This window comes from Durotheca rogersii (genome assembly GCF_024521655.1).
Source record: "Durotheca rogersii strain YMJ 92031201 chromosome Unknown GGS23scaffold_28, whole genome shotgun sequence".
NCBI classification, from domain to species: Eukaryota; Fungi; Ascomycota; class Sordariomycetes; order Xylariales; family Xylariaceae; genus Durotheca; species Durotheca rogersii.
This window is the reverse complement of record NW_026251259.1, coordinates 122,076-145,281: the sequence shown is the minus strand read 5'-3', so window position 1 is coordinate 145,281 and position 23,206 is coordinate 122,076. Positions and strand designations below refer to the sequence as shown.

Genomic DNA, 23,206 nt, shown 5'->3' with positions numbered 1-23,206 from the left:
TATTGCAACTTAGAAGTTCAATTTCCCTTTCTCTAGGGGGATTAACTGCCCTGTGTGTGCCCTGCCGCGGAGAGTTGTCGATCGGGGAAGAAAGGAGGAAGGGAATCGTATCTCTCTTTCTCTCTCTTGGGTGGGATAAGAGAGACTCGTTTCGCTAGCGGGCTTCCCAGGTTTCTCGCTGTCCCGGTTCTTCTGGTCTCCGGTGCTACGATGGCGCGCAGAATAGAGGGGGTTGGGAAGTTGAGGTGCAAGCCAGACGATCTGGCGAGTTGCGGTGCGTAAGTGAAGATGCAGCAGAGAGAGGCGTGTAATTGGCCCTGCCACCTGGATTTTGGGTTGGATGGCTGCCAGTTGTAAGGCCGGGTTTTCGGGCCCTTGGCGAGCCCAAAGTAAATAGAAAAGATGTGGCTGGTCGTTGCTGGAGCGATGGCGCCCAGCTGGAGGCCCCGGTCGGTTCTTGGCGCCCCTGTCGCGCAAGGCCCAAGGTGGGGCCCCGATCCCGCCAAGCAGCCCCCCTTTGCTGCTTAAACGGGTAAAGTGGGAGGCGCAACGGGGCGCTGATTGGCTCCAGGGGAAAAGGTCGTAGGCAGATAATGCGGTTATGCATCTAATACGATCGAGATATACATCTGCACATGTGCATAGGTGTCTGTTCCTGCATAAGCGGTGGCCTGTGGCGGCTGCCGTGGCTGCCGCTGTGGCGTCAGCCGTACTTCTCCACTCCCAGCCACACGCATAGGCCAATCAAGTGCTTATCCTCCCTCCCAGCCAACGGGAAATGTATAAATGACGTGGCCTCCCCCCGGCAGACCCCACCAATTTCGACATTGAAATGTGCGATAGTCCGCACGTGCCTCCCGTCCCGACGCGAATCTCGGCCGTTTTATTTTCCCACGTTCCTCCGACTTTTATTTCCTGCCTTCTTTCTTCCCCCTCTAACCCCGTCCCATCCGTGCCTGTGCCTACTTGATGTCTATGTTCGCGGTGAACGCCTTTTACCATATTCATACCTGCCGGCGCAACTACGAAGTGATTTGTTATTTGCTTCGCCTCAACCGTGTAGGCGATTTGGCGACTAGCTACTTAAGTGAGCCCAACCATCCCTACCCCTGCCCGACGTCGACGAGTGTACGCCAAGCCCTGCGCGCGCATCGATTCCCAGCCATACGGATTGCTACGAGTGTTCTTGTTATGTCCACATCTCCGGCTGCTTGGCATTGTCCCGCGAACACCCAGGCGTCTCGTATCCCCCCCAAGGTTGCCGATATCCGGGAATCACCGCCTGTCCCTAGCGGTCCCTGGATCCTTCGCCGTTGCTAGGTAACCGTCTTGTTCGGCGATGCAGTCCCCCGTTGTATTCACTAAAAATGCCGATTTTATGTATGCCAAGAAGGAGAGGTCAATTGCAGGACTCGACACGTAGACGGCTTCCGCATTTCGTCCTACCTCGGTGCGGTGCGGCGCGTGCGATGAGGATCTAAATGCGGCTATATCTTGTCTGTGTCTAATCCATTAGGCCGCTCTCTGTGACGTGCTGTGAATATAGGTCGAGTCTACTACGCCCAAGCTCGGAACCACCGGATCGCTTGGAAGAAAGCTTCTTCCTTCCCGAATTTCTCCTGCGGATTCGAAACATTTGCTCGCACGCCGAACCCGTGCCTCGTCCCGCCGTACAACGCGACCGAGTAGGGGAGACCAGTCTGCAGAAGCTCGGCCTCGATCTGCAACCGCCTTTCGGGGGGTAGGAGGTCGTCTCCGTCTGGGCGAGCGAGTCAGGACGCCGATAAAATCTGCAGGGAAAAAGGGACGTGGGGGCACTAACCTGCGGCCGCGACACTGATTGGACCTGTGATGGCGGATATTTCGGCATCCTCGAGCAGGCTCGGGTGGGCGGTAAATCCTACATCGGCCCCCTTGCCCTCGGCGAGCACGCGGAACGCATAACGGCCGCCAAAGCAGTATCCTGTAACGGCTACCTTCTCGACGCCGAGCTCGGCGCGCAGGAAGTCGATGGCCGTCGCAATAATCGGGTCCGTGATCTCGGGCCGATGATCGGCGAGAAATTTGGTCAGATTGAAGCTCGGCTGCCCATTGATATCCCCCGGCGCCGGCGTGCCGTTGAATAAGTCCGGCGCGACTGTGATGTAGCCCGCCCGACCGAAGCTGTCCGCCAATCTTGGACCTACTGTTAGATGGGGTCGGCGAGAGGGGTTGTGCCGTCACGAACAGTTTATTCTGGGGCAGCTGGATGCCGAATACGTCTGTCAAGTACAGCACGCCTACGTCCGATGCTTCGCCTGTGACGTACTGGTTGGCTACTTCGATGTCAGCGGGCACATCTCGGGCCGCCATATTGGTGAATGCGCGCACTCCCGTTATAAACCTGTTCCTTTCCCACCGGCTCGCCGGTATGGGCGATGACTGGAACCCCCGTGACAGGACAGTCTTCCTGCCCCGGTGCGGTGGCGGCCCAGGATCCGAGGCTCCAGAGGGCAAGTAGCGACGATAAGTTTAACATATTCGACTGTGGCAGTGCCGATAAGGATTGAAAGGTAGTGAAATCATCGGCAGAGATACGAGTCATGGAAGCGAGGGTGACTTATACTATCACCGCGCACGTCTCGACTCAGCGCGGTCGAGACCGGTCGGTGTGGGTTTCGGGAGATCGACCAATCATCGCGTTTTACGACATTCCGGATGATTTGCAAAACCGGAACTGCTGGTGCTCGTGAGGATATCCCGCACAAGGAGATTACTGTCGAAGCCCAACCTCCACCCCCTTATGACCTTGACCTAATCAACACCCACCCCCGTAAAGCGAGCCAAGAGCGGCCAGTGAGGGGAACCCTCTCTCAGACCAAGCTGGTCTCCCCACCGGCATGCTCGGATCTTCACTCGATGGTAAGTACGGGCGGCGTATCTCGGCTAATTCTGATCTTGCCGGTGTTGATATGATAACCGGAGGTCCTTAGATCTCCTAATAAGAAGGATAGTTTACACGGCCACCCACGCCATCACCAACACGGGTAGCTGAGGGCCGATGCACCCTGTGACTGGGCGCCGGTAATATCACCTCACTATGATGGCAGATAATGCTAGGTTCGGGTGACGAGCCAAATCGGCCCGTATCCAGATTGCCTATGCGTGTCTGACTCGGCCATCTCGATTGTAACTATGCGGACCTCATAGCCAGGCACGTCATCTCTTTGCATATTCTCGTCGTTTCTGGCTCTTCTAGGGCCTCAGAAAAACTTCCGACCCGGCCGCCAGGGCCGCGATCTCGGGTCCGCTCTACTCCGGAGTGAGTAGAAGCACTAGTGGTGACGAGGCCTCGTGCTCGCGGCAGTGGTATGCAACCCTGACAAATACGGGAATATGCATCACGTCAATCTATCCGGCATCGAAATGTGGGGAGAGGCTCGCATATGGCACGTAGAATCTTCCGTGAATCGGACAGTCCCCCTGTTGTGCCTCCTTTCTCTCGTAGAGCCTCGGCAGTCCGATACCTACGTCCTTCTAACAATGCGCGAGCGACTGGAGTCGGTTCTCGCTGTGCTGTCGATCTTGAGCGGTCTACTCTGTTGAATTACTAGCGTATTCCCTGCAGGCACAGCGCAAGTAGACAGACAGGCCAGCAACACCGATGCGCGTTTCTACAATACGCCGAGGCTGCGTAGATGTCTCTATCTTCGCCCAACACGGCGTTTTTTTTTTTTAGCAGTGTCGTTAGTATTCCACGCCAAATGCCACGCAGCCACCTATCGGTGTCACCAGCCCCTAGGCAGAGCGGGTAGAAGAACGCCAGCCAAGCCCCATCATCACCACATGGCAAGTGCTGACCTACATGTACGTACAAACCATCTTCAAGGTGGTGGAACTCTGGCCTTCAGACATCTAGTGTAATCCGCGAAGGGGAGACGCCCTTAATCTACTCATAAGCGAGGACCCGGTCGTTGTGGCTTTTCTACGGATTTACCCAGGGGAGGCGAAATGGCCATCTCAATCGGCCTCGCGTGCCCTCCCAGAGAAAGAGACAGCTTCTAGGTGTTAGGCATACCTATCTCCTAGTAAAAATGACAGGGGGGTGGTTAGTAACCGATAGCAATCCTGTCTTCTTAGACAGAGAGGTCTTGCTCACGCATGTGCATCTGAGGGACATGAGGTCGCCTCGGTCTTTTATGAGTAAGCACAGTGATATATGCACATGTATTCCGTGTCTCCGATACCTACCTACCTGCCTACCTATATTTTCGTCCGTGGATCAGATACACTGCGTGGTAACAGCAAAATCCCGTGCTCGTACATATGTTGGCGTGGTCCTGCGAAGTAAGAAGCGCTCTACCGTACACATACCTACATGGGGCCAGCGAAGGATAAGGAGGCAAACTACGACCCGGTTGGGTGGCTCGGAGAATGCCAAGGAAGCGTATGTGTGCTGATCTCCAGACCCGATGCGATGGTCACTAGGTATAGAAGAAACAGATGGTTATGGCTTCGTGTCGCGAAATACCAAGATGAAGAGCTGGTGTATATGGGTGGTGTCGGGAGAATGCGTGTTCAACGATGGAGGTATGAGACACCTATTTTCCCCGTGTGGCCCCTGGAAAACACGCTGGGGGCCAAACACAATGGCCATTTGAGCCTGCAAATAGCATCCTCGAATTTGTGATGATGGGAGGGACGGACCATGGTTAAGCAGATTGGCGGTGGTCGCAGTTAATCCGTTGAGCAACTCCCGTAGATAATACCTACGTGGATACGTAACTAAGACAGGCGTTGGAGTGAGCCGTACAGGACTCGACAGGGCGTCCAGAGGGGTTGTAGACAGGGAGTATCACCGCCTCCTCTTCCACCTGAAATGCGTTCTAGAGCGAGGTCGTCGCTTTTTTAAAACACGGCGACAACCGGTAAGCAGTCAAACATCATACGCCCAAAATAGACGGCACACGAAAATAGGAACTTTCGAATAAAGATGCGGTAGGTTACGGGACAACCAATATGGGCAGTTGTCTTAACCGCAAAGGTGGGCGGATCCACGATGGTAGGCAGCGGGCCAGGTAGGTAGATAGGTAGGTAGACATAGATTAGATAAATCACGGTGAGGAGGCGGACAAATCCCGTCTGACCTGCCAATCGACCAGTCGCTGAAACGCGTCGCCGGAATGGCTCCCAAGACAATTATAGATGTGCGCTAATACCTTTCCAACTGCCCATCGCGTCACTGCCCGACTGGCCGTATAGCTGTCGAATCTACCTACTTACCAGAAATAGGTTTCAGGTGCTGCTGTCTCTTCTTGTCTCGGCTACGGAAACGAAAGAGTCATCAACTCTCGCCAAAGCGGCGTCATGTCATGATAGTTCTACGATACCGCGTGTTTTGCGAGATGAAATTAGCAACATGACGTCGAAGTCGTGGAGGCCGCGGTCGGCCACTCTGGCGCCGGGGCCGAGGAGGAGCCCAGCACGCCAGGAGTGCCCCTGAGAATCCTCACAATTTGCTGACCTATCATGACACGTTGGTGCGGCCCTCGCAGCGTCGACGATAGAGTGTCGGCAAGTTGATACCAAGCTTCCTCCCGGCGATGTACCTACTGGTTTTGGTCAGTCGGCGCGTTTTGTTGTTACCCAAAGGGGCCTCGGACGATTTCCATGCTATACACGACGCCGCAACTCGACTAATTACGTCTTTACCTGAGAACCTGGCTTGCGGGGCGTCAACGGTTTTTTTCTAACAGCTATATTCGGTGACCATACGTGAGGCCCGTCACGATGTGTGGGAACTCGGCGAGTATATATCGTGCTGACGGGACGATCTTCTCCCGTGATGGGTTGTGGCCTCCTCGACCGTCCTCTCGACAAGCCCGCTCACCATGAAGTCGACAAGTACCTACCTGCTCGCCGCACTGGCTGCTGGCGCAGCCGCCAAGGATTTCGAGACGTTCGCTGTCCTGCGATTCAACAACGAACCCGGGAGGTTCGCCGCGGAGGGGAGGATGGACCCGATCGTCAACCCAGGTGTGGTCGCAACCCACTCCCATTCGATCATGGGAGGCAGCAACTTTGCTACTACTATCGAGGGCGATCAACTCCTGGGGGCCCAATGCACCAGTGCCAAGATCGCCAACGACCATAGCAACTACTGGGTCCCCAACCTGTGGTTCCAATCACCGGTGAATGGAACCTTCAAGAAAGTACCCTTGTTCTACATGAACGTATACTACAAGTAAGGAACCCGGTTTGCGTCTTCATTGGCTTATGCCTAACTGTATATGCACTAGGTTCGATGCTACTCACGACGAGATCAAGGCCTTCCCGCCAGGACTTAAGATCATGAGTGGTGACGTCGATAAGAGGACTCCTCCCGCTACGGGCAGCTACCAACTGGATCCCAACCAGGGTGAGATCCAGCCGGTGCAGTGGTCCTGCCCTAAGCAGAACCCGGCTGCAGACCGGTACCCCCCCGGATCTGATGGCAAGACGGCGGGGTTGGCGGATCCGTTGAACAAGGAAGCCGGTGCCGGGTTCCCCGTCACCAACTGCGACGGCTACAGCTCTCCGCTGCGGCAGGACATCCACATGCCGTCTTGCTACAACCCGGAAGCCGGCCTAGACGACTACAAGAACAACATGGCTTTCCCGTCCATGACCCCCGACTGGAAATGGGACTGCCCCTCGGGCTGGATACACGTACCGCACCTGTTCTACGAGGTGTACTACGACACGCCCCAGTTCCAGAACGACTGGGACGAGGACGGCCAGAACCAGCCCTTCGTGCTGTCCAACGGCGACAGGACCGGGTATAGCTCGCACGCCGACTTCGTGTCCGGGTGGGACCCGGACACCCTCCAGAGAATCATCGACACCTGTAATGCCGGCACCCTGGGCATGGACACCTGCCCAGACATCCCGGGCGGCCTCAACTTCGACACCTGCCAGATCCCTGCCGAGTTCCCCGACCCTACTGAGGAATGGATCAGCGCGCTTCCAGGCGAGATCTCCTTGACTGGCTGGGGGCTATAGTTGCGTGATGCGTTCTTCGTTTCGTCCCTGTCTCGGCTCGTGAGGCCCTCGCGGGCGAGGCTTCATGTCACACTTTGTCTCATGGGTGTCATATCTTACGGTGTATTATTATTACGACGAAAAAAAGGACGGTGGGCAGGCGTTATCTAGGGCGGGCTGTTTCTCTCTCTCTCTCTCTTCCCCTTCCTCTTCGCGGAAGCCATCCTTGACCTCTGTATATACGTACCCAAACACCCCGGTTTCCCCTTCCCCTGTGAAAGTTTCATGACATTCACGATCTCGCCTGTGTATAAGTAGATAGATAACGTATGAATGAATGAATGGCATATTCGTGGAGACCTCCGTGTTGCCCCAGCCTCTCTAGCCTGCCGAGTTATCAATCCACGTAAACTTGACTAATAAACTCCTCTTAATTAAGGACAAAGGCATTCAGACAGGTAGTGATAGGTCGAATGTTCCCCTTTATTGGAGATATCCATATACTTCACGTGCCCTAGCAACGAGTATCACAAGGAATTGTTACAAGGCGAAAATTCCCTACGAGTACCAGGTTTACTCACATCTTCATTGGGGTGTCATGTCCTGTGTACATAACATTACACCCGGCGTATAATTGCTTATTGTAATCCCGCTACCATGTCCCTTTCGAGGTCTTTGTTTGATCTTTTGGGGGGTCGAAGCCATAACACGATTTGGGAGTCTGCTGTTGTCTTTATGAGCATAACAGGATCTTTGAGGGCGGGAAACAATAGGTTTGTCCCTTTTAACAGCCTCAAATACGATTGGGATTGAAAAGTCCGCTCCGTACGAGGGCCACTGGTTGAGAACGCTTGACCAGAGCGTCCTTCGAATCGGCATCAGACCTTGTGCAAATATTAAGTTGACTGGGCAATAACTTTCCCCAGTAAGATAATATCCTCGCACAACCGATATGGGAGGCATTCGGGGCCGCGTATCTTTTGGCAAACGAAAGGTTGGTGAAATCGCCACAGACGAGACTCGGGAAGACATGGCATCCCCTACCACGGAAGAGCCACAACCTAAGAGAGCCAAGACGGAAACTGCGTCTGAAGAGGAGAATGGGGATGGCCCTAAGCGCTGGTACCCCGGCATGCAGGTTCCCGAAGGCCGACCACGGCCCAAGTTCGTAGGCGAGGACGACGAGGCGCGCATCTCAGGCAGCGGGACGGTCGAAGACCCGGCGATCATGTGGCTGGGGAAGATGCCGTCGCGCGACGCAGGGGGCGCGATCCGGGCGGCAAACGAGGAGGTAGCGCGGCAGGCGGCGCAGCGGCTAGGGTGCGGGATCACGCACGTGTACATCCGGTGCGCGGCGCAGGCGAGCAAGTTCGTGGACCGGGACGGGGCGCGGATCCCGGTGTGGAACCCGGACCGGATCTGGTTCGCGCACGGGGCGGCGGCGGCGGCGCCGCACCTGGCGCTGGCGTTCGGCACGGCGGCGGACAACCTGGTGCTGCACGGGTACGTGGGCGTGGCGGTGGACGGGGCGGGGCGGCCGACGGGGCTGGCGGCGAGCGCGGGAGGCGACGTCGAGGACGGCGAGGACGCCGACGGCGCGCTCGACCTCGCGCCCTACGCCGAGACGCCGCGCGACTGCGCCGCCTACTGCCCCCTCCACGCCGCCGGCCAGGCGCCCGTCGACGCCTGCGCGCTGGCCCGCGCCCGCGCCTGCCCCGTCCACGGCGACGTCTCCGCCGCCCTCGACCACTGGTGCCCCCGCGCCCGCTGGCGCACCGAGCCCCTCGGCGACCACTACTGCCCCTGCCCCCACGACGTCGCCGGGCTCGCCGACCACTACTGCCCCTGCCCCCACGAGGGCGCCGCGGCGGCCAGGCGCCACTGCCGCCACAAGGTCTCCAAGCAGGCTAGGGCCCAGCACCTCCATTACTGCCCGGCCTATCCGTTTTAAGGGGTAAAGGGGGCAAGGCGGTAGGGGTCAGGAGGGTAAGGGGAGGACTCGCCGACCGTGAGATGTTATCAACGTGGCTCATTGAATAGCAGCCATCGGGAGGATGACCAAGGCTACGTACATAAGGTGTTAAAGGGTGGCGGTTTGAGGTTTGTACGTATCATTTCGTCGAGGGGGAGGTGAATTGCGGTGTAGAGAGTGCTTATTCGCCACCGTCGTTCTGCTAATCTTCACTGCTGACCCCCTTTTCCACGTAGGAACAATGGCATTGCACATGGCCGTAGATAAGTTTGGTGGGCCCAACTAAGCTATTAAATATTATTATTTACTTTGTTTCACACGTCCGAGTCTGATATGTGAGGCGTCTTGGGCTAGAGGTGTAGACACGTCCCTTCTTCCCCCCTTTTCCCTTAAAGACGCCGTATCTGAGGTCAACACTCGACTAAGTGTAAATAGCTAGGGGGATCTTGGAAAAGGGGTATATTTGCCATCCTGCTTTAATAATACTAGACGAGGCTCTAGTACGGAGTAGGGGGAGCTGTTTCTCAACCTCCCACTTTATCAGGCTCCTGTAGATATGGTGTGGCTCTCCATTGGGGGAAGGGCATCCCTGCCCTCCACGCCTTGCTTAGGAGCCGGTCATCGAACTTCTAGAAAGATTACTTGTCTAGCCCAGTTGGTTTGGTGCCTGCGTGCCTTGTAACTGGTGAGAATCATAAGTCCGAGGCAGCAATGGGACTCCATTTGTGGATGCCTCTTTACTGGCTGCCTAGCATCCTAGACATCACTCTAACTTAAGTGGTGAATTGTAGTGATCTATTGTATCTCTGAGAGCAACTTATCTCTAAGGCAACTACAGCCACTTGCCCTTCTATCAAATGGTACACTTCACTAGGAGAGAAGTATGCGCCGCCCACCAGTCTCTGCCTTCACCTATATATAAATACTTCGAGTTGGCGATCTTCAAGCACACATATATTGCCGCGTTATTGTTTATTACCTCAGCCCAGTGCTTCAGCCTTTCCCCATCTGCGAAATCTCTTACTCTGCCATTAGCTGTCAGCAGCATGTGTGAACAGTTGTGTCAGGTATCATCCCTGGAATTCGGAAGCGTGGCTTTTGACTAACCATGGCTTTTGGCTAACCATGGCTTTTGGCTAACCATGGTTTTGACCAAGCGTAACTTTTGACTAACTAACGCTTGATTCATACAGGCCTTCTGCCAAAACCGCCCTTGTGGCGAGACCCGGATCAATTTTGGGCATCTTTGCCAGAAGCACACCCTCCAGGAGAGAGCTCTCTACCAGTTTTACAAAGCCAATGGGTCCGAATACGAAAATGCCAGAGACATATGGAAGAACGAAAAGGCCATTGAGAAAGCTCACCAGCATGTATCCTGGGCAATCGTAGGCCGGAGGCTTCACGCGGCCTTGTTTTATAGGCACCACGATTGCGAGGCGCATCGTCAAAGAGTCAGGACACTCATAGGGGACAGGTATGTCTTCGAGAGTCGGATTCCCGTTATGGATTTGGCCTTCGAACATATCTCTCGGGATGACGAAATGCGGAAATCCCTGGAAGAGGCTGTGTACAAGATTCAAACAGACGCAGATGGTGAGTGATGAACGTACCTATGTGGCCTTGGACAAGAGAATCTAAGCTAACATGCAATTTAGGGCCACAGATGTACCAGGATTTTGAATCTTTTCAGACAATCCGTGTATTCACGTGCGAGTCCCTCACAGAAGAGCTGAAAGTCAAGTACGGGGTCCCAGAAGAGAGCTGGTAGAGAGCTGCCTGAGAAGTGCCTTACTCCGCCAGATCAGGCCCTAGTCCCCATCACACACCAACCTCACAGGACCTTTAACGAGGTGAGGTAGCTTCTCCTTGAGGTAATTATTTCTTCGCTTTGACAACTCTACTCCTTGCACATTGATTAGTTGTCCACTAACAGCTCTGTTGGTCAGGTGCCTAACAGTACTTTGCTGTTCTATGACACAATTAAATGCAGCTATCGTCAGAAGACCAAGGATATAAATTGAGAACTTACCTTTCATGGGCGACAAGGATAGGATGATTCTCGAGATGACACTCTTGTCAGATAGGCGGGATATAATAAGGGGATTTAGGGACGGCACGGCATTTCTACCACACAGGAGGGAGATTACTATGGCCACGTTCTAGTCTTCTTCTGTTGTCCATATAGCCATCCAGTAGTAGATAATGTCTGGATATATTCACGAATGTCAAGGAGAAACTTCTGTTATTAGGTTATCCTGTAGCCTGCAAACCACTAGACCTTATTCCCTGCCGAAATTAAGGACTTCTTTCAGTGGATTCTTTGTTGCGAACGGACCAAACCTGCCTCACCACAATCCCCTTGGTATCTGTGGGCAGCGGAGAACGTATGCTATCGTGGTCCCCGGAACTTATGATGGTCTGTATCCCTGTTTTAAGGCCTAACCGAAGGTCGGGCATCGGCCCTGGGTACTCGCTACTGGTAGACTGCTCCAACCCCGATGATTTTGTACTTCCATCATCGTGCATCTCATCCTTCCGCGATAATTGCTGATCCGGGTCTATTCGGTTGAGTTCGGTCTCGCTCCCGTCGAATTGCTTCTTAGAACTCGAATTAGCTCTCAGCAAACTCTTATCTCTGTCCAGAGTGTGCCGCGAAAAGGCGCCCGTGCCCGCGAACGGATAACCGGGGGTGGCCGACGCCTTGTCTACTGATCGGAAGCGATGGGAAAATCGGCGTATCAAGGGGCCCATCGCGATGAGCGACGAGCAGATGAGACCAGAGGATGCCTCGGCCTCGCCCCAGGCGGCAACGTCGACGAGGTCGTAGGTGAAGTCCGCGCTGAGCTTCGCGAAGAAGACGAGGCGGCATATCGACACGACGCAAGTACTATTAATGGTGTCAGTATCGGTCTGACATCCTCGTCCGACGTAGGACACCGGGGTTGCTTACAAGAATCCGAGGGCGAAGATTCCTAATACTGCCCACCTCCTCCCCCGCTTCAAGTTCAACCTCCACACAACAGGAATAGGAAGCACGAGTATGATCAGGTCGGTAACGATATTCCCAACCCCATTCATCCATCCGATGAGATTGCCGTCCATGCATGTGCCTGGGAGGTCCGAGTTCCAAAACTTCGGGATGGGTGTGCACGTAAATATGAGGATGAACTCTTGCGCAATGACCCAGCCACTGACCACGGCCATTGCGGTAATGTAGAAGACACGGTAATGCGGGACGTCTTGGATCAGCCGATAGTATTGGAAGAAGAAGCTGAATTTAATAAACATAAGCGTGGTGCTGTAGGTGATAGTTTGCGTGTAAAAGAGCTGTGGCAGGTCGGTTTGGATTAGCAATTCGCGTCTACGCGGATAGCGAACGCCGGGGTCCTCACTTTCCAGAAAGTCATTGCTCGCTCGTCGTCTCCCAAGTCCCAAATGTGGTCGCCGAGCCCGTATCCTGTTTGGACGCATTGTACTATGCCGTTCACGATCATTCCGATCTAGTAGGGCCGTGGTCAGACATCTTCTATCCTCGGATTCCCCCAGAAGAGGTGGGTTGCGGCCTATTCCTGAGTGGGAGGACCTACCATACCGGCTATCGCCAGATAATCGTCCACCCATAGCTGTCTGAGGATAAACTGTCTTGCGTAGAGTCGCAAACACACAGCCACTGTAGCAAAGGACATGCATAGCGACACGGCTACTATCGTCTCACAGCCGCGCCTGTCATGAGGGAGGCCATCGTCGACATCCATACCGGGCTAGGCAGCCACCTATCGTCCCCAGTCGGTGAGTCCTGTCCTCCCTCTCCTGTGCCCGTTCAGTAACTAGGTTTGAAGTCGGGGTGCTTCGTTAGACGATTATCCATAGCAGGAGATCGCGCGTCGAGCTTCTTTCGGATTTGAGTGTGTCCGTCGATGGAATTCAGGCGTTGGGAGGCTTGAAGGGGAAATCGCAGAAGACGTATGGGGCACGTTTCGCCGGTGGAGCTGGCCGCTATATGTTAAAAGGCCCAAAGCCGCTCTCGTCGGCCCATAGCGTCGCCCTATCGCCCTAAGCCGATCTCTTTAAGTAGGCTAATCAGATCGGCGGTTGGAGGGAGAGAAGGGGGGTGAATACTACATATAGAGATGGCAGGTATAATGAGGATTCTTTAACTCCCGAGAATTTCGAATCCGGGAGTCCCTAGGAGATGGGGCGGAGCTAGTTGCCGCAACGGGAACGACGCTGCTACGATGGCATGGTCAACATAAGACTTAGCGAGAAGCCAAACCGAACGGATCATACTACGAGGACTAGAGCCGTCAATGGGAAACGAGCCTTGCCCTTTATAGGGCTGCCTTGAACCCCCAGGACGCCATGCTGAACACTATCCGCAATGCAGTCTAGGGGTATCCATAGCAGTTTCGAACCGTGGACCCGGTTCCTGACTCGCTTCCGCGCACCTATCACGGCATCATCTGGGGAGCTTGTCCCATCAACAGGACAGGGCCGGCAGAAAATTTTAGCGAGCCCTGCTTCTCAGTGCGCCATTTCCGGAGCGAAATCCGTACGTACATACAGACGACGCACTTGCATAATAACGCTTGCAGATGTGGTGGTATCTGTGTCGCTCTGGGGTTCCAGTCGATGCTGCATGGGAGAGACAACGCGGGCGAAAAATACGTGCCGGTTAATGTCACGAAACTGGAATTGTCACACGATATAATATGATCTGCTGCGTAATTGCCCATCGACTACTGGGGAGGCATCGGGGGATGCGAGCCGTTCTAGAAGCGGAGGAGCGGACTGGGGTAAAGTGTTGGGTCTCCCAAAAGGAGAGGAACCATTTCCCTGGGCCTCCTGAAGCCGGGGCGCCCTGTGGAAAGGCCTGGGGGATTTTTGCATAAAGAAGTATGGGAATCACGTGTCGAGAGCCGGCATATTCCTACTGTAACGTCTCTTATTCACCCATCTTACCCATGTGGCCAAGTTCTGGCTTCGGACCGTGGATGGAGGCTAGGTGGTTGTGGGGAAGGTTTCACGCGTCCTATGTGAGGTATGCTGTGGTGATGGTGGGCATAAAGTGCTCATCAGCTCGCCTTGGCCAAACCATTCACAGGCTTTCCCCTGCTAGACCAAGCAGTAGCTAACCCGAATTCAAGCAACGATGGTAAGATCTCTAATATAGCCTCCTTCGTAGTCGATTGGCGGATCTAATATCATAATTATGTACCAAGATGTCAAGAAGTGACCTCTACTTATTCAGCTAGTATGCCGAAGTTATCGTGTCGGCCGGGCAATAACGACGAGGCCCGTGTGTCGACGCCACGAAACTTGGTCTTGATCGGCAGCCTTGGTTCCTAATTTGTGCACCATCGTTTTGTTTACTGCCATGTTAGATAGCAACGATCTGCTAATGTATACCTAGACCCCCCCGGAAAAGACCGACTGGGCTGTTGACTTTGGTAGATCCACCGAGCTATACACAAGTAGGGCATTTCAGCTGATCTCGCACGAAAGTCTGTGCATGTTCTTGGTTAGATATATCGAGGTAGAAAGACGGGCTCCGCATCGTATCAAGCCTGTCAGCGGTGACCTCGGTGAACATGTGTGCCGGTAACGTAGATGACAGTATTCGTGGTGCCAAGCATCAGTGTTAGCAGCGTCTCAGCGAAAGCACCCTGGGCTATGGTTTACCAGCATTGACCTAGAGGCCGATGCCCCTGGGCTGCGGCACAGAAACCAATCCACTATTGCCACTTCATCGTCTTCAGCCCTTCCCATAAGCGATTGTTGATCTAATTCCACAAGCTAGTGCTAAGCTCCGAGACACCTGCGTATTCGAGGCGTCTAATACGGCGCTGCCGCCTCGCGAACGCTTTTTGATCCTATCTTGGATTTGCTTTTCTTCGAGTGCGCCCAGATCGCCGTCGATTTCTGCGGGTTGCCTGTCCATCGCCTGAGCCAAGAGCAGGAGGGCCTCCCACCCCTTGGACACTTCTGGGCTCCCCTGATCAAGACGTGTCGGGATCCACACGATGAGAATCCCGATGGTCCACAAAAATAACCACATCATCATGACGAATACATGAACGAATGAGAACCCCCATTTGTATTCCTGGCAGAAACGGTCTTAGTTGACATATTTCCTTCGAACAAGATTCGTGATGGCAGGGCTTTTCGTACACCCCTGACTAGTTGGCACAGCCCACGGCCCTCCATGTAACTCGGGGGATAGATCTGATTTGATAGGAGCCGGCTTGTCTTGGCGACGTCGTTGAAGGGCATCCGGCGAGTGTGGGGGTCAGTTCAGCTATAGCCGAAAAGACCTCCTGGCGGGATGTAAGACGCCAAGATATTCAGCGCCGGCGCCGGGAGGGTTGGTGTTCTCCCATGTCGATTCCACGTTGTTAGTACTATAAAATCCATGAGAAGACACATCTAGATAGATGACAAAAGGTCAACATCGATAGACAGGATCGTATAAAAGGCCCAAGGTTTAGAAAAGGGGCTACTGACACTCAGATGTGGCTCTTAACAGGCCACAATTCTGCCAGCTACACCAATAGGTTACGTACGTATCCGCAGTCATGTTGATTCTGAATCCATCGTGTATGGTATATGCGAGGATCTCGACATTTGAAAATAGAGTGAGGGTGGCATTGCTGTCCTTGATAAAAGCCTTGATAACTGGAGTGTAACCGTCATAGCGCTCGCAAAAGTTGGTGATATCAGGATAAATATCATGCTCTAAATCATGAAGACCGTCGTCAATATCGAGTTTAGTCTGTGGTGAGAGACATCGGCCTTTCACGTCTTTAGGGGTGAGATAGGGACCCATGAGGAGGGTGTCAAGTGATGACGGCGATAACGACTCTGGGTAAACGTTTTCTATGCTGTTAGAACTAGTAGGCTATTATATCGCAATCGCCCTTCGTTGCCGCCCTAGCAAAGTCTCGAGCGTAACAGCTTAGCTGATACGCGGGAACAGGTTAATATGTACGTAGACGAAGCCAGCTGACAAGGGATATATCTCACCAGAGTCCAGTAATAAGTGCATAAGCCACCACCAAATCCGCAGGGCGGACGCAGTAAAACCAAGCCATGAAGCAGAAACCGAAATTTAGAGGCAAGGGGAGTGTCGATTATGTAGTTGAGGGTGGAATGCGGCGCGGTTATCTCATAGGAGAGCGAGTGTGGAAGCTACCCTCACGTTTACAGCTCGGGGCGCTGGTGAGGAACAAGATAAGCGAATTGACACATCGCCTGCATCGCAAGGCTAGGATCTCCGGCTGGCCCCCAACTCTATTATATTGTATTGAAGGGGCTAGCATGATGGCTGGCGGTCTAGGGCGAAAATATGAGGACATCGTGGTCCCGAACGCCTTCACAGCATCATGGAATTTCTGATTCGTGGGCATACTTCTAACATTAGCGATCGATACATAATGAAGCGCCTTTACGGCGCCTCCACGAGGTACCTAAGCATGTTGGTGTGTACGCGAGCTCATAAAGGGGCTCATCCAGTCAAACCCCAAGTCATGCGTATGTCGTCTCTTTGGATGGGTAGGTCGAACATACTAGCAAGTAAGCACTGAGTTGAATCAACGAACAGTGTCCCGCCGGGATCCAGATCACACAGGACGGAAGGAAAGCTGGCGGTGTTTCCATGGGTTCTACTCCCAGCTCAGGCCTCATGATCTTATTTACAGGGTGTATCAAAAGGGCTAGGCTCTGCCTAGACACAATCCTCCTTGCCTATATCTACCCTGCAACCATCCGCAGGCTTCAGAGCTATCGTGACCGTCTGCTTCTCCTGGCCAGTAGCTTGCAGCTGCTCGCCCGCCGGGAGTTTGATGGAGGGAAAGCGCTGGAGCATGCGCACGATCGTGTACGCGCCTTCGGTGAGCGAGAAGTCCACTGCCGGGATGAGACGAATCAGCACGGTCAGATCTCAACAGATAATAGGGGCCTATGTCAACGTACTCCCGAGACAGGTCCGAGAGCCGCCGCCGAACGGCAAGAAGATCCATCCACGATGTGTCGCATCCCGAGACCGGAGAGGCTCCTCGTCCCACCTCTCGGGGCGGAATACCTCGGCGTCCATCCCGTAGATGTCGGGACGCCGCTGGATGCAGTAGGCGCTGTACAGCACGCTCGTCCCCTTGGGAACCAGGATGTGCGACTGTCCGTCTGGTCCGCCACCCACGGGGAGCACCGTGTCCCTCAGCGCAGTGCGAGATATGAGGGGCACCGGGGGATGGAGGCGTAAGACTATTTCGATACGTATCAGCGAAAGTTGAACGAAAGCATGTGATGATTGAAGTTAATAGAAATATCAATCATATCGCGTACCCTCTCTGGTTACATTCTGTAGGTACGTCATCCGAACGAGGCCTGCCCGCGTTAAGGGGGTGACCGTCTCGTCGACCTGGGAAACCTCCTCTCGGAGCTTCTCCATGATCTCAGGATGTCTCACTAGATGGAAGCTGTAGACTGCTTGTGAGAACGGTCTCATTATATCGAAGTCGACAATCCAAGGTGGGTGACGCTTACAAGGCCCATGACAAAAACGTTGCGGTAGAATCCCGCCCCGCAGTGAGGATATTAATCGCCTGACCCCTGAGAACGTCTCGCTCGGGGTAGTGCTGCGCTACCGTTCGCAGGAACGGCGTATTCGACCGGTTCCCCTCGTCGTCGCTGCTCGTCAGCGTCCTGTCAATGACGTGGTCGGCGAATCGGTGGATCGTGTCGCATGCCCTCCGCAGCCGCTTGCCGTCGACGAGCCAGTATAGCTTCTGGAATTTGAGCCGCTTGGACGAGATGCCCTGGGCTAGATCAAAGGCCCTCTCGAAGCCGTGGTCCACCTCGCTCGAGCTCGGCCGCTGGCTCCATACGGACTCGCCGAAGAGAAACTCGGTGGTCACGTCGAGCGTGAGGCGGAAGAAGAGCGGTTCGAGGTTAAGGACGCGTGTCGCTTCGCCGGCGATCGCATCCAGCAAGTTCTCCACGTGCGGTCTGTATATGTCTAGGTTCTCGTAGTGGCGATGGTAGAAGTGCGGCCTTAAGATGTCGCGGGACTGCTTCCACGCATCGCCCTCCTGGAGGAAGATGCCGTCGCCGAGGAGCGGAAAGAATATGGTGCGTCGCAGGCCCAACCCCCAATCTGAACGACGCCAGCCCAGTCAGCATGGTTGAATACGTTGTTTTAGTCGTTGGTTTCACCGCCCACCCTTGAAATTCGAGAGCAACATCGCCTCGATGTTGGCCGGTTCGATAGTGAGGATGGACGTGTTCCACCCGATAACCTGTCGGTAGGTGTTCCCGAATCGACGGAAATTGTCGAGGAAGAACTCCATCAGACGCAGTTCATCGGACGCCTTCAGTGTCGACGCCAGCAGGTCGAGGCCCAGTGGCCATCTGCTGGCCGATGGGAGCGAGTCGTGCGCGTACGCATCCTGCTTCTCCGAACATGGCACCGACTGTACACCACCAATTAATAACTGCCATGACATCCCTTGATGCCAGCAGAAGACTTGCCTTTCGATCGAAATATGTGTATCCCGCGCGGTAGACGAGGTAGAGAACTACTGCTACTAGAGCGGGACCCAGCAACGTGTACGTCATAGCGAACACTAGGAGGTATTCAAGCCCGCCAGTGTTGGCGACAAATGACAACGGGTTCTCAGTAAGTGGCGAGAGGAGGCTTGAACTTCAGAGGGTTCTGGAAAGATAATAATGCGAACCCGGCTATGGCTAGGGAGCTCGAAGGTGATACAAGGAGAAGCAGGTTCTGGATAGCATGACACCGAGAGTTGGGGTAGCCCTAGCTTGATAGGACGAAGAGGAGGAGGGTAGCAAAGGCGGTAAAAGGAGGCGTCGGGATGTATTATCGCTGGAGTGAGAAACATTCTCGTGCTCTCTTCGACCGGCATGGTATGTGTTCTTGATAATATGAGACCTTCTATAGTGTCTAGACCCGAGCCTCTGCGGCATTGAGTCCGCTTTATGGACACGAAGAAAACCAATGGGCAAAGGTATTCTCTATGCCAAGTACATTTCCTATAATACACATAGGCGTGCTGAAACAGGGCCGTGTAAATCATGACTAGGACACGGCCTCCCTTTCCGGAACATCGGGATAGATAGGCACCTTCGGGTCTGTCAGTCCTCGTTCTTTATTCGGCATTTGTGGCCTTCTACTTACCTAGAGATAGCCATTGCAGGCTCGTTGGAACTGTTACCTCGCAGCGTCCCATGAAAGTTGGGGTTGAAATCGATCAGCAGCGCCATACGCCGCAAAAAAGACCAAGTGTTCGATCGGTATCCTCGGGACACAGTAATTATGTTGTGCGTCACTCTCCACCAGATCACCGTGCCAGCCCACCAAACATTTCCCTTCAGAGGCGTTTCATGGCGCGTCTCGGCGACGCCACCGTCCCCAGCCCATCCATATCCGCGCCGAGTCCACATGCATACCTAGCATGATATGCATACGAATATGTGTCACTACGATAGCCGTCGATATCCACGGCGCCGCTGGACATAACTAGGAACAAGGTTATCGAAACGGGACAGCGTACAGAGTTGTCTCGACGATCACTACCACGATCGGCAATTGGGGCTGTCAGGGCGTACTTATTGGACCGTCTTGGGTATGAGCCCTGTCTGATGGATTCTCGTCTCACTTAATAAGGCGTAGTTCGGCATATTTATTGGTATTGTTGGATTTGTCTGCGAGGCTCCTGGCTATCCAATACACGAATAGTAGCCGATCTATACGGTGATAACTTGGAGTCTAGGGCAATACCACAAGGCCTCCAGCGATGACATGCCCACCACTAACCCGAGTCGGCAGAGGCAGGCTTCGTCTTCCAGGCGCCAACAAGGAAGCGCGTGCAGGCGGCCCTACATATTCAAGCCACCTAGTCTCGCCTAGCGGTACCAAGGATCGCCAGTTGCGGTCTGCAAATTAAATCGTCTCCTCCTCACTAGCCAGGCTTGCCGTAGGCCGACGCAGAATTTGTTGTTTTGAAGGGGAGACATAGCAGCAAACCGGGGCGGACGACAGGCCGCGTTGTCAGCCGATTCGTCATTATTTCTTCTCAGGTGGTGCGACGCCGTCCCCCTGCGAGTTCTCACCGCTCTCCTTGGTCATCTCCCAGCCGCGGTTCCTGTACTGCTTGGGCCAGATGCCGCAGCGGCCGGGGGCCATGATGCCGTTGGGGTCGAGCGCGTCCTTGAGCTTCTCGTGGAACTTGATGAGCGCGCCGTCGTTCCAGTTGTACGTGCCGGCGACCTGGTCCATGAGCACGAGGTGGGTGCGGTACTCGCCGTAGCCGCAGGCGGCGGCGTCGTCGATGAGGCAGCGCAGGCAGTCCATGACGGCCTTGCGCTGCGCCGCGTTCGCGCGGTCGAACACGAGCTCGACAATGAGGTGCATCTCGCGCAGCCCGACGCAGAAGGCCGGGAACAGGTCGATGCCGAACTCGTCGTGCCGCCGCCGCGCCAGCTCGAACAGCTTCGTCGCGTCCGCGCCCCGGATCGGGCTCACGGGCGAGAACGCGATGTGCGCCCCGTTCGGCATCCAGTTGACCCACCGCAGCTCGTCGATCTCGGGGATGCCCGCCGCGACCCGGTCCCGCGACCAGAAGTACTCGTCCGCCGGCAGCGTCGCCGGGTCGACGCGCCGCGCCCCCGGCACGCGCTTGAACTCGGCGTCGATGATGGCCAGCTTGTGCTGCCGGATGTGCGCCGGGCCGTACGACATGCCGTAGTACGCCCACGAGTGGTCGCCGACGGGGAACTCGGCCGCCGCCTTGTGGACCACGTCTTTCGGGATGACGCCCTCGCCCTTGTAGAAATCCGTCCGCGGCCGCCCGCGCGCTGCGATGGACTGCGTGACGTGGCGCAGCTGCGCGACGTTCTCAAGGATGTTGCTGATCCGGAGGGGCCGGATGATCTCGATCTACACGATTCCCACCCGTCCCCCTTTTAGTGGCCATACTCTTTATTAAAATAGAACAGGTAGGAGCTCATGATTACGCACCAGCTGATGGAGATCTTCTTCTTTCTGGAAGGTATACATCTGCGAGATGTGATGTTAGCTCTCGACACTGTGTAAGGCAGCGGACGTGGGCCCAGTCATCTCTTACGAAGCTCTCGAACCCGCCCGGATTCGGCATCAACGTCAGGCCCATCTTCGTGACGATTCCAAAGTTGGACTGAGAGAATATTCCACTACACCCCCGATATAGTCAGTGGAGGCGTCGCTACGTGTGTCCGCAATGCTGAATAGGGGCGACGAACTCAGAGTAAGGGCCAAATCCGTAGGGGAACGTCTGCCAGGTATTATTACCCGGGAGGGCACCCATGCCGGTCCGGATGACCTCTCCGGTCGGGAGAACAACTTCCAAACCGGCATGGCACGCCCAATGGTCGCCGTACGGGGTGTAGCCAACACCTCGGTCTACCGTGTTCCCTATGATAGAGCCGCCTCCGACATCTGGCACGTCGACCCAGAGGTGGTCATATCCCTTCGCCTTGATCTCTTCGTACAGGGCGAAGAACGAGACGCCGGGCTCGATGAGGCACGTGTAGTCCTCCGGGCTTATGTCGAGGATCTTGTTCATACGCCTGCCAAGATCTATGAGGACGGATCCCCGCACTCTCGGCGCCGCGCCGCCATATCCAACTACTACTATTAGCGTCCACGTTCGTCTCGTTCCGTTCGCGATGGTGCATTTGCCTACAGTTTCGGCCCATCGAAATGGGGGAGATAGGTATCAGGTATTTGTTCGCCCACCGGACAATTGTCTGGACCTCTTCGGTGCTGCTGGGGTAGACGATTGCGGACGGCACGAGCTCTTCCTCGTCCAGGACAGTCATTAGATCATGGGTATTCGGATCTACTCATATCAGTGAAAGCCACCCCCTCTCGCTGGGGGGACGAAGCGTACGATCCATATACCTGTGTAATCACATCAGTGTTAGACTGCGCGCCGACGGCTACGTTGAATTGTTGGCGGGGTGTCTGCGAACACTCACCATCCGTCCCTCAGCGGCTTGTCGTTCTTCTCGACGTTATCGGCACCCAGCTCCTTGCTAAGCTCGTCGATGGCGTCGTTGAAGATCTTCTCTTCAACGCCAGGGGGGAGAGCAGGGAGACGACTCCTTGCTGTCTTCTGCTTGGTCCTCGTCTCGAAGATTCCCGCCTTGGCCGCGCGGGCCTTCTCAAGGAGGAAATCCGGGATGCCGGAGTGCTTCTCCGAGAGGCGCGGCACGTCGCACTGAGCTTCGTCTTGGAAAGACATGGCGTAGGTCGTAGTCGATGCGAGAGATCTGTCTGTCTGTTGTAGCAGCCAATAACTAGATAACTCGACAGCCGATGGCATTCCATCCTGTTCATATAGCTGTCGTTCACATGCGTCTAGCCAAGGCTCTCCAAGGCTCTCCAGCTGAACGAACCACTATTACCCCGCAGGGATCTGACCTCGCGAACCCATCTGCCGAACCAGGATGCTGCATTGTGCCGATTCCTGGCGTAGAGAGGAGCTATCTGCTATCGTCTATTCCGGGCACCTGTGCGGTCCAGCAGCGGCAGAGGGCCTCGACGCTCGCCATCTCCAAACCCACCCCCGCATACACCCTCGAGGCCCGCGTCGGTCCACGTTGCCGTAAACGCGGGATCGACCCAGCAGATGCTCGTCTTTAGCATGCGACTAACGCCGCATCGCGCCAGTTTATCACGGCTTATTAACGCTTACTCGGAATTCCTACCGAGGTGTTCGAAGAGGAGAGACACTCGGGCTCGGCGGCAGATTGTTGCGGGTGCAAGTTGCTCGGGTCTGCGCCTCCATATCCCGCAAGTATTCCGAGCGGACACCTCAAGATGACAGGAGATTCTCAGCAGAGCGATTCCACGTGGGCATATGTCGCGATGGCACTTTCATTGTACCCTATCCCTGAGAACATAGGGACAGCCGATCTCTGCGCTCAACATCTGCCAGACGGTTGCATCTACGGCAGAGAGATGCCTTGTCTAGACGGCACGGCAGATCTGAAGGGGATCGGATCGGACATAAATGTTGGGCGACGCTAGAATGTCCTAGTTTATATCTATGGGGAGACGGCCAAGACTAGGCATCCTTGCGTCGTTTAAGGAGCGTCTGGGGTAGGCCAAAAAGGGGAAGCTGACGAGTGGGTCCTCTTAAAATAGGGGGGAGCATGAGGAGGAGAAGGGAATAGGGGAGA

General features: G+C 54.9%; 7 protein-coding genes across 7 annotated transcripts; 2 read left to right on the top strand and 5 right to left on the bottom strand.

Moving 5' to 3' along the window:
* Positions 1-1,438: 1,438 nt before the first annotated feature.
* On the bottom strand, positions 1,439-2,979 carry GGS23DRAFT_261990 (alpha/beta-hydrolase). Its single transcript, XM_051512359.1, has 4 exons — positions 2,371-2,979; positions 2,228-2,315; positions 1,823-2,175; positions 1,439-1,759 (listed from the first exon to the last, which is right to left on the bottom strand). Exons 1-4 carry the CDS (start codon positions 2,582-2,584, stop codon positions 1,557-1,559), a joined length of 858 nt encoding a protein of 285 aa, XP_051368513.1. The 5' UTR covers positions 2,585-2,979; the 3' UTR covers positions 1,439-1,556.
* Positions 2,980-5,676: 2,697 nt separating this feature from the next.
* Positions 5,677-7,335, top strand: GGS23DRAFT_261975 (uncharacterized protein). Its single transcript, XM_051512358.1, has 2 exons — positions 5,677-6,223; positions 6,279-7,335. Exons 1-2 carry the CDS (start codon positions 5,871-5,873, stop codon positions 7,018-7,020), a joined length of 1,095 nt encoding a protein of 364 aa, XP_051368512.1. The 5' UTR covers positions 5,677-5,870; the 3' UTR covers positions 7,021-7,335.
* A 616-nt stretch (positions 7,336-7,951) lies between these two features.
* GGS23DRAFT_599989 (uncharacterized protein) lies at positions 7,952-8,950 on the top strand (the record flags this gene model as incomplete). Its single annotated transcript, XM_051519004.1, has 1 exon — positions 7,952-8,950. The coding sequence occupies one exon, from the start codon at positions 7,952-7,954 to the stop codon at positions 8,948-8,950; it is 999 nt and encodes a 332-aa protein (XP_051368511.1).
* Positions 8,951-10,706: 1,756 nt separating this feature from the next.
* On the bottom strand, positions 10,707-13,245 carry GGS23DRAFT_583685 (uncharacterized protein). Its single transcript, XM_051517291.1, has 6 exons — positions 13,094-13,245; positions 12,559-13,036; positions 12,364-12,471; positions 11,922-12,298; positions 10,920-11,858; positions 10,707-10,844 (listed from the first exon to the last, which is right to left on the bottom strand). Exons 2-5 carry the CDS (start codon positions 12,724-12,726, stop codon positions 11,267-11,269), a joined length of 1,245 nt encoding a protein of 414 aa, XP_051368510.1. The 5' UTR covers positions 12,727-13,036; positions 13,094-13,245; the 3' UTR covers positions 10,707-10,844; positions 10,920-11,266.
* A 1,902-nt stretch (positions 13,246-15,147) lies between these two features.
* GGS23DRAFT_261936 (uncharacterized protein) lies at positions 15,148-15,893 on the bottom strand. The gene is made up of 2 exons (XM_051512357.1): positions 15,473-15,893; positions 15,148-15,369 (listed from the first exon to the last, which is right to left on the bottom strand). Exons 1-2 carry the CDS (start codon positions 15,792-15,794, stop codon positions 15,263-15,265), a joined length of 429 nt encoding a protein of 142 aa, XP_051368509.1. The 5' UTR covers positions 15,795-15,893; the 3' UTR covers positions 15,148-15,262.
* Positions 15,894-16,527: 634 nt separating this feature from the next.
* GGS23DRAFT_261697 (cytochrome P450 monooxygenase) lies at positions 16,528-18,797 on the bottom strand. Its single transcript, XM_051512356.1, has 6 exons — positions 18,494-18,797; positions 18,186-18,435; positions 17,510-18,119; positions 17,309-17,442; positions 16,940-17,227; positions 16,528-16,873 (listed from the first exon to the last, which is right to left on the bottom strand). The coding sequence occupies exons 1-6, from the start codon at positions 18,578-18,580 to the stop codon at positions 16,692-16,694; spliced, it is 1,551 nt and encodes a 516-aa protein (XP_051368508.1). The 5' UTR covers positions 18,581-18,797; the 3' UTR covers positions 16,528-16,691.
* A 1,251-nt stretch (positions 18,798-20,048) lies between these two features.
* GGS23DRAFT_599984 (vanillyl alcohol oxidase) lies at positions 20,049-22,266 on the bottom strand (the record flags this gene model as incomplete). Its single annotated transcript, XM_051519003.1, has 7 exons — positions 20,049-20,921; positions 21,003-21,041; positions 21,109-21,193; positions 21,263-21,647; positions 21,706-21,861; positions 21,913-21,923; positions 22,001-22,266. The coding sequence occupies 7 exons, from the start codon at positions 22,264-22,266 to the stop codon at positions 20,049-20,051; spliced, it is 1,815 nt and encodes a 604-aa protein (XP_051368507.1).
* Between the last annotated feature and the right edge of the window lie 940 nt (positions 22,267-23,206).

What these genes read in the sequence shown, in the direction of transcription:
- GGS23DRAFT_261990 (XM_051512359.1), bottom strand. Translation starts at nt 2,584, where the DNA reads ATGACTCGTATCTCTGCCGATGATTTCACTACCTTTCAATCCTTATCG. An exon ending in GGAACAGGTTTATAACGGGA is followed by an intron (nt 2,316 to 2,370) that starts GTGCGCGCATTC and finishes ACATCGAAGTAG; the next exon opens with CCAACCAGTACGTCACAGGC. An exon ending in AATCAGTGTCGCGGCCGCAG is followed by an intron (nt 1,760 to 1,822) that starts GTTAGTGCCCCC and finishes TCGCTCGCCCAG; the next exon opens with ACGGAGACGACCTCCTACCC.
- GGS23DRAFT_261975 (XM_051512358.1), top strand. Translation starts at nt 5,871, where the DNA reads ATGAAGTCGACAAGTACCTACCTGCTCGCCGCACTGGCTGCTGGCGCA. An exon ending in TACATGAACGTATACTACAA is followed by an intron (nt 6,224 to 6,278) that starts GTAAGGAACCCG and finishes TATATGCACTAG; the next exon opens with GTTCGATGCTACTCACGACG.
- GGS23DRAFT_583685 (XM_051517291.1), bottom strand. Translation starts at nt 12,726, where the DNA reads ATGGATGTCGACGATGGCCTCCCTCATGACAGGCGCGGCTGTGAGACG. An exon ending in ATCTGGCGATAGCCGGTATG is followed by an intron (nt 12,472 to 12,558) that starts GTAGGTCCTCCC and finishes CGGCCCTACTAG; the next exon opens with ATCGGAATGATCGTGAACGG. An exon ending in ATCTTCGCCCTCGGATTCTT is followed by an intron (nt 11,859 to 11,921) that starts GTAAGCAACCCC and finishes CACCATTAATAG; the next exon opens with TACTTGCGTCGTGTCGATAT.
- GGS23DRAFT_261936 (XM_051512357.1), bottom strand. Translation starts at nt 15,794, where the DNA reads ATGGGTCCCTATCTCACCCCTAAAGACGTGAAAGGCCGATGTCTCTCA. An exon ending in GTTAAGAGCCACATCTGAGT is followed by an intron (nt 15,370 to 15,472) that starts GTCAGTAGCCCC and finishes TGGATTTTATAG; the next exon opens with TACTAACAACGTGGAATCGA.
- GGS23DRAFT_261697 (XM_051512356.1), bottom strand. Translation starts at nt 18,580, where the DNA reads ATGACGTACACGTTGCTGGGTCCCGCTCTAGTAGCAGTAGTTCTCTAC. An exon ending in ACACATATTTCGATCGAAAG is followed by an intron (nt 18,436 to 18,493) that starts GCAAGTCTTCTG and finishes GGTGGTGTACAG; the next exon opens with TCGGTGCCATGTTCGGAGAA. An exon ending in CTCTCGGACCTGTCTCGGGA is followed by an intron (nt 16,874 to 16,939) that starts GTACGTTGACAT and finishes TCATCCCGGCAG; the next exon opens with TGGACTTCTCGCTCACCGAA.